The sequence below is a fragment of the Myripristis murdjan genome, chromosome 18 (assembly GCF_902150065.1).
Source record: "Myripristis murdjan chromosome 18, fMyrMur1.1, whole genome shotgun sequence".
In the NCBI taxonomy this organism is placed as follows: Eukaryota; Metazoa; Chordata; class Actinopteri; order Holocentriformes; family Holocentridae; genus Myripristis; species Myripristis murdjan.
In genome coordinates this window covers 26,300,738-26,309,395 of record NC_043997.1, presented here as the reverse complement: position 1 = coordinate 26,309,395, position 8,658 = coordinate 26,300,738, and the positions used below count along the sequence as shown (strand labels likewise).

At 45.6% G+C, this 8,658-nt stretch overlaps 1 protein-coding gene across 1 annotated transcript in view; it reads left to right on the top strand.

Annotated features, from left to right (window-relative positions):
• Positions 1–263: 263 nt before the first annotated feature.
• fgf11a (fibroblast growth factor 11a) overlaps positions 264–8,658 on the top strand; it is a 103,399-nt gene continuing 95,004 nt past the window's right edge. Inside the window, exon 1 of the mRNA XM_030076140.1 lies at positions 264–456. Within this exon, the coding sequence (XP_029932000.1) occupies positions 264–456 (193 nt within the window). The remainder of the gene's footprint in view (positions 457–8,658) is intronic.

Here is an 8,658-nt window from a genome sequence, read left to right as displayed (position 1 = left end):
TTCGGGTGGGCCTTTAAGAAGGACTCCACCCTTCTCACCGTCTTCTCTCCTTCCTCTCTCTCTCTCTCTCTCTCTCTGCCGTCCTCCCTCTCGCTCCGTTCCCCAGACGGCCGCCCGCTCCTCAGCTCTGCACCCGCCCCCTCAGCGGTGCTCCGTCGCCCTGGGTGAGCGGGCAGGGGGGTGGCCCACGGTACCCCCCGACACCCGGGCGCCACCGAGCCGCCGGAGGCTGGTGAGGCGGCGGCAGGGTCCGCGCCGGGAAGATGGCCGCTCTCGCCAGTTCCCTCATCCGCCAGCGCAGGGAGGTCAAGGACCCCCAGGCAAACCGGCAGATCGCCAACAAGCGCAAGCCCTGCCCAAAGAGCAACAAGTCGCTCTGCCAGAAGCAGATTCTCATATTAATATCGAAGGTTCGATTATGTGGCAGTCGAGGGAGAAAAATGGAAAAAAGACCGGGTGAGTTCCCTCGGGCCTTCCTGTTAAAATTTGTCCTCCCTTCCTTTCTCGCCTTTCCCCCTTCATTTCTTCCTCCCTCCTTTGCTCCCTTTCCTGCCTGAACTTGATAACTGGATTTTGATGGCTGACATGCCAGACTACAGATTAATCCTCGACTGAAAAGCCTCAATAGAGAACATCCACCGCCTGTAATTTCCAGTTCAGGACTTAATCTGAATCTGGGAAACATTCCCAGGCCGTCTCTTCCGGGTAGCCCGACACAGCATGTCATGTATTTATGGTCAGATGTGGTGGAGGAGCGGCTGCAGGAAATGGAAGGAGCAAATTCCACTTCAACATCAGCTTATTATGTCCTGTGGCCTTCGACGATTAGTCATACACACACACACACACACACAAGCACTGACCAGGAGCTTGACCTAGCTTATGTTGTGAGTGCAGTGATGACTCTGTCACAGTGCTTGTCAACACACACACACACACACACACACAAGTCCTGGTAATCTGCAAGCATAGAGCAAACTTGGCTTATGAACACACTGATTTACCGCGATGTAAAAATGTCAAGAGGCGCCTCATTTGCGATTCTGGGGGCCATTCCTCTCTCGGTGCTCCCCTAAGGCGAGTGGAACAGAGTGAGCCCTAATTTGTCTTGTGTGTTTGCAAATGCAATTGCAAAATTATTCATTGACGGTAACTGAGAAAAGGGCACATGCTTTGGGTACGCTGGGTGTATCTGCGCTGCGTTTGCTTTTTGGTTTTGTTATGAGATGGGACGACTGTGCATGTTGTTTTTCCTCCAAGGTAAAGTGTTGACATTGTTTTTCCGCTTGATAATTGCAAATGAAAGAAGACTAAAATAAAATGGATCCTCACAGAGCCAGGCAGGAAAATGAAGTCGCCTGTTTGCAGATTTGCTAAACTTCCACACTGCAAAAAGTCAAAATCTTACCAAGATTATTTGTCTTATTTCAAGTCAAAATGTCTTATTTCTAGTCAAAAATGTCTTATTTCTAGTCAAAATATCTCATTACACTTAAAATAAGACATGATCACCTCAGAAGTAACTTGTCTTTAGACCATTTTCACTTGTTTCAAGTGAAATTTAGCTTGAAACAAGGAACAAATGTTGCCAATGGAACAAGCAAATTTTTACTTGTGACACAAGTGAACAAGTAAAAATTTGCTTGTTCCATTGGCAACATTTGTTCCTTGTTTATTTCTGAGGTGATCATGTCTTATTTTAAGTATAATGAGATATTTTGACTAGAAATAAGAAATTTTGACTTGAAATAAGACAAATAATCTTGGTAAGATTTTGACTTTTTGCAGTGCATATCTGTTGGGCATGATGTTAGCAGTATCAGCTCTCAGCATATGGCTGTTTGCACTGTTTACACACCTTGCAAGTGCACACTGCGAGGTGCCATGTAACACCAAGGAAGAAGCTGATGTTGTGCAGGGCGCCGACAAACGTTCGTAAAGGACTCACTCTCATTCGGCCATCTTTCATTTCCATCGTGTGAACATTGTTAGTCTTCAAAAGTCCTTTCAATTTAATGCAATCCAAATTCCTCAGTGCATTTTCTACCAAAGCAACAATCACTTAAAGTGTAATAATTCCTCTGTACTGTAGGACTGGAAACCTTAGTCCACTCTACTGTATGTGTGTGTGTGTGTGTGATCCTTCATGTACATTAGCCCACCCTCCATGTGTCTGTGTGTGTGTTCTGCGATATTTATTACCTCGGCGCGCCAAGTTCATCATGATAATTACGTGGAGAACCTTAGCGCGGGAGGCAGCATCTGCCGTGGAGGCGGCTGCTCCGTCTAGTGTAATTACGGTTGTAAAATATGTTGGACAGGCCGCGGCGGTGCCAGCTCTTTGGGAAAAGGCCATGCCTGCGCCATGCCCGGTGTTTTGAAGCCGTTCCCCCTCCTAATGGCTGCAGCGCTCCACACACTCTTATGGGTGTATTATGGTAATGGCGGGGCCGAGGCGCTGTGGAGACCGCGCTTAGAGACGCATCGCCGGGTTTTCCAACGCTCGCTCTCTCCACGTTCCATAACACGCTGCCTCTCTCTCTCTCTGTCTTGATTGGCTTTCTCTCTTTTTTTTTTCTCTAGTGGCCTGCCCTGTCACTGTGGAATATTGCTTGTCAGCAGAAAGTGGAGAGAGAGAGAGAGAGAGAGAGAGGGAGAGAGAGAGGGGATAAAGCCGTTGCGGGTGTGATTTAGAGGGGTCTGTGTTAAGCACCGTATGTGGCACTGTGCGTCTTCATCATTCTCTTAAGGAGCGTGTGTGTGTGAGTGCAGTGTGTGTGTGTGCTAAGATGGAGGGCACTGCTGACCTTTGGCCGTGAGAGTGTATTCCAGGTGTGTGTGTGTGTGTGTGTGTGTGAGAGAGAGAGAGAGAGAGAGAGATGAGTTGCTCCCTCCCACTCTGAACTCCTGCCTGAGGCCACAGTTGACCCCTAGCCAGGAACGAACGTCTAGAATATTCCTGAGCTGCCTCCTCCTTGTTTCTACTCTTCGTCCTCCTCCTCCTCCCCCCTCCCTCCTCCTCCTGGCAGGATTTCAGAGCAGCTTGCTTTGCAGCTTGCCCTCACTTTGCCTCCAACTGGCGTCCATTCCACTCCGCTGGCATTGTTGGGCTCCTGTTGGCGTCTTTTGCATCATTCATCTTGCATTCTCTTCCGCTGTCACCGCACTTGTTGGTCGCTTGGTTTCCCATTGGTCGTCGTTGCCTCGCGCCGGCCTCCTTTGACTCTGCTTTGCTCTCCGTTGGCTCGCGTGGACTCCTCGCATCTGTCGGCTTTTGTCAAGGCGCGGGTTCAGACTGGAGGCTGCCCCCCCCCCCTCACGTGCGTCATGTCTTCGACCAGAATAGAATAGCGCTGTGTTTGGGCACATCCCTGTTGCCGGGTGGAAGACCGTGCACGTCCAAATGTCTCCGAAAGTTTGCAGGAATAAGAAAATCGGTCTCGTTTTGAGCTTGATCGCGATGCATTTTTGAGTTGATTTAAATTGTTTCATCACCCCAAAGACTGTCTTATATTCTCAACCCATAGAGGAGCCTGCAACGCTTCAACTGATAAAATAACCTTTTGGAAGTCAGGAGCCCAGGGTAGAGCTAGATAGATAGATAGATAGATAGATAGGTATACTTTATTGATCCCAAACTGGGAAATTCACACGTTACAGCAGCATCATCAATAAAAACATAAAAAAAAAAAATAATAAAATAAAATAAAAAAAATAAAAATAAAAAAATAAAAAAATAAAAATAAAATAAAATAAAATAAAATAAAATAAAAAATAAATAAAAATAAAAAATTACCATTAAATTAAAAGTATATACAATTATATATGTCAGCTATTTTGTTTGTTTTTTTACTACTTTTCTTCATCATTTTCTGGTCGTTCCATGCTCATTGTTGTTTTCCCCATGTTTGCCGGAAAGAAATCAAGTGAAATTGATCAGGTTTCAGAGGATTAAAGAACAAACAAACAGCTCACATAACAGCGACGGTATGATCTAAAGGAAAAAACCTGTAGCTTATCATCCAGGATTTACAACCAGATTTACACCGCGGCAGCCCGCAGGCCAGCGATAACAACGTGACATATTGCGGCGCCATGAATGGCATCAGCACTTGTAGATAGCTTATCGTGTGGAATGAGCACCAGTTACTTTGCGAGATCCCAACAACGCTCATTGGCACATTTTCAATCAGCCTCGGGGTGAAATGAGCCCTAGGAGACGTCCTAATACCAAATCAATCGTAGTTTCATTCAAAAACCACGACTACCAGGCAGGCGGAGAGAAACAAACGACAGCGCCCAAGAAATATGTTCTCCCTCGGGCTGTCGTTTTACCCATAAAGCCCACCAGTGAGCAGGCCTCTGTCTGGGCCACTGGTTTAACATTCGACCAGTACCAACTGTGCAGCAAGCAACACAGTGGATAATCTGGCCTGTGCATTTATTGATTTCTTTTTCTCCTAATATCTGTCACTGGGTCAGTTATTTTGTTCTGGTTTCTTGAGTTTTTACTGGACCACAACTTTATAATTTTGAATATTTGGCCCATCTACTACAATTTACTCACGTTTTACAAACCATTTTTTTTTTATGTCATGTCAGCTTTCACAAAATACAATTCACAAAATATAATCAAAAGTAAATTTTCATGCAGTGGAATGAATGGAATCCATATAGTGGCTGGATGAAAGGTACAAAAAAAAAGATATCAGAGTTCAAAAATACGACTGCTTGCTTTGGGAAAAGACTAGCAGAAATGTTAAGTATCTAAATTTTTTTTTTTGTAGATATCACGATAAACATGCAAAATCACTGGTGCAGTCCTTTAAGTGGACCAGTCTGAAGCTCAGTAGTGAGAAATGTCCCAGTTGTCACTATCCAGACGTTTTAGAAAATACACTACTCACAAAAAGTTAGGGATATTCGGAGTTTAACGGCAAAATTCATATCAGGTGTTTGATGCTCCAGCTCATCGAGGTCGTATCATTAGGGAACGGCTGCTGGAGACTGGGGTACCTCAGATGGAGTGGCCTGCACTTTCTCCAGACCTGCATCCCATAGAAAACCTATGGGATCAGCTGAGTCGCCTTGTAGAGGCTCGGAGCTCTGTACCCCAGAACCTCAATGTCCTGAGGGCTGCCCTTCAAGAAGAGTGGGATGCCATGCCTCAGCAGACAATAAGTCCACTTGTGAACAGCATGAGACGTCGTTGTCAAGCTGTAATTGATGCTCAAGGGCACATGACAAGTTATTGACACTGACATTTTTTGTTGTGGTATATCCACCACTGTTGTTGGCTTTTGTTTCAAGAAACTGTTTGAGATGAGGAAATCACCAGTGTATGCTTCTACTTAAATGCCCTACTTTCATGATATAATATCACTGTAGCGTGAACTTTTTATATTTCCCATAAATTTCACCCAAAAGCCAAATATCCCTAACTTTTTGTGAGTAGTGTGTATCGCTGACTGTATTCCTTACTGTGTGTCACCTGACTGAAGCAAACAGGGATGAGTGATCAGCTCTGGTAAACAGTTCAAAATAAATGAATGCACTCTTAACTGGGATGGTTTAACGGGCCTCGGGAAGAGCTAATGTGACGTTGAGCTGTAGGAGTGAACCTGTGTGTGCATATGCATGAGGTCCCATGCCCCACTTTTGAAAATCTGGTCACCCTATTTACAGTGCAGCATGTTGTGACACTTTTAAAGCCACGGACAAACTGATGGCACTCCAAATGTGCAGTGGCTGTGAGTGTGTGTGTGTGTGTGTGTGTGTGTCTCGAGATGTTATCGTACACCTATCACTGTCTGCTTGTGCGTCACTGCATTGTGACCGGATAGTTCAGGTTCCCCTTTGTGCTCCTGTTGAAGGCCATTAGGGCTTTTGTGAGAGAGGAGGAGGAGTTATACTTAAGGGTTTATGTGTGTGTTTTGTTACTGGGTGCACAGTGTGTGTGTGTGTGTGTGTGTGTGTGTGTGCGTGCGTGTGTCCTCAAACACTCGCTGCTTACCTGCCTCCGAGTGACGGATGGGGGGAGTGACATCTGTGTGTGTTTGTGTGTCCCAGCCTGACCCATATACCCCCCCTTCACCCTGTCATCCCCCATCGCTCCCCGCTCTGTCACCCCCTCACCTCTACACACACACACACACACACACACACACACTAACCCTCACCTAACCCATACTAATGATGCCCCAGCATTACAGCCCACTCAGCTTATAACAAGGTCAGCTCGCCCCCTCTCTCCCTCTCTCTCTCTCTCTCTCTCTCACACACACGCACACACACACACACAAGCTCACCAGCCTGAGGAGACACACACACATGCATTTTCAAGCGCACATGTCTACACATACATGCAAATTAGGCTACATATAAATACGCACTTCAAAAAAAAATAATCAGCATGCACACAAACGGATAATTTTGTGATGGCAAAGTGTGTGTGTGCATGTGTGTGTGTGTGTGATAGGATCTAATGAGGATGCTAAGCTGCCCATTGGATATCAAAGGGAACCCAAAATAGCTGGTGTTGTCCTGTGACTGTGTGCCGGGGCAGCTGTGGAAGCCCTCCTCTAGTCTGTTAACAGCATAGAATAACACTCGGAGTTGTTACTGCAGCACCGGGCCAAGTGTTCATCCAGCTCCTGCAAATTGCTTTGTGTGTGTGAGTGTGTGTGTGTGTGTGTGTGTGTGTGTGTGTGTGAGAGAGAGAGAGAGAGAGGGAGAAAGTACGTGTGCACTTGCTCCGGAGACAAACGACAAACGACAGTGTGACAGTAGTCAGCACACGCACCTTTTCCAGGCCCTGCGTTTAGTGTGTGTTGTACGTGTGTGATGTGTGTGTGTGTGTGATGTGTGTGTGTGTGTGTGTGCGGGCTCATTGTTGTGCCATGATTCATCAGGCCACATCAGCGCCTCTCATTAACACACACTGATTTATCAATAATGTGCGGCGGCGTTTGGAGAGCACACATTGAAGCGGGGCGATTTACTGCCTCGCGGGCCGGACGGGGGCTCTCTCTCTCTCTCTCTCTCTCTCTCTCTTTTCTCTCTATTTTTCTTTCTCTCTCTTTATCATTCAATCAGGTTCCTCCTTCTCTCTCTCTCTTTCTCCTGATCTATCTGCCGCCTGCCTTTCTCCTCATCTCTCTATCTCGCCTCCCGCTCTCTCTCCACCCTTTCTCTTAGCCTCGATCGCCCCGCCAACCCCCCCAACCCCCAGTCCTGGCACTTATCTTCTCAAGGACATCTCTCTCTCTCTCTCTCTCTCTCTCTCTCCCTCTCTCTCTGTCAGTTCAATTCCAATTTCAATTTCAATGGTGCTCTATTGGCTTGATACAGTTTTCCATACTTTACCAAAGAACAACATAACAAAGCAATACAATTTAAACATTAATGAAAAACAATTGATTCCCCTATGTCTCTCTCTCTCTTTCTCTCTCTCTCTCTTTCTCTGTTTCCCCAGTGTGTCTTATCGTCTTGTCTTTGGGCCAGTCAGTTAGTCAGGTGGCTTCAGTGGCAGAGATAGCGTTGGTATTGTGCTGCTGTGTTATGCAAGTCCGGGTTTATTGTTGCTGGAACCGGAGCGAGTCTGATGCATGTCTAATGTAACTCTAATCGTTTGAGCGTCAGGGAGGGGCGCCGAGAGACGAGATGGTGGGATTTTCACTGTTGTTCTCTCGCCTCCTTCGGCTGAACCTGACGTATCCGCTGATGGATGGAGGTTTCCATCCGGATTCGCATGTGGACGCGCGCGTTTCACTGCCTGTGCAGCAGCTTGAGAGGCTGCCTTTTGGAAGATGAAGTGCCGTGCATATGCAGGGGATGAACAGCTGGTACAGTAAACCACAGTAAATTAACCTGCTACAAGCCAGTGGCCATTTTCAATTACCTCATTACATTGTTGTTTCCAAATGGATGCTCATAAAGAGATCGGAGCTGTGAGCTTATGACGGCTCTTTGTCAGGATGACCAGACCATACTCGATTTCTGATTTGTTGCTTTGTGCCTGGCTGGAGCTGTCCCCGGAAGTGTCCCCCACTTCAGCGGTTTTACCAGGGGACGTCTTTTGACTTGTAGGTTTTATCTCAAGACCACAAGAGTTCGATTCTGCCTGGCATATCGCTTTAAGAGCTTGTGTTACGGGAAGTGTTGAATGGATGTAACTGGCTACTGCAAAAGTCGAAGGCAGACACTCCATTTGCAGACTTGTAGAACGCTGGATCAAATTCACTTGATTTACAAAAAAAAAAAAAAAAAAAAAAAGAAACAAAAAAGACAGCTAACTAATGAGCCAAAAATGACCAGAACATTAGGAAAAAATAGAAAAAAAATAGAAAAAAAATTACAAAAAAATCCATTAAAAAAAAAAAACCCAAAAAACATTAAAATATCAGCTCATTGATGTTTTATCTCAAGACCACAAGAACTCGATTCTGCCTGGTATATCGCTTTAAGAGCTTGTGTTACGGGAAGTGTCAAAGTTCACCTGTTTGGATGTAACTGGCTACTGCAAAAGTCGAAGGTAGACACTCAATTTGCAGACTTGTAGAATGCTGGATCAAATTCACTTGATTTACCAAAAAAAAAAAAAAAAAAAAAAAGGAAAAAAAAGAAACAAAAAAGACAGCTAGCTAATGAGCCAAAAAT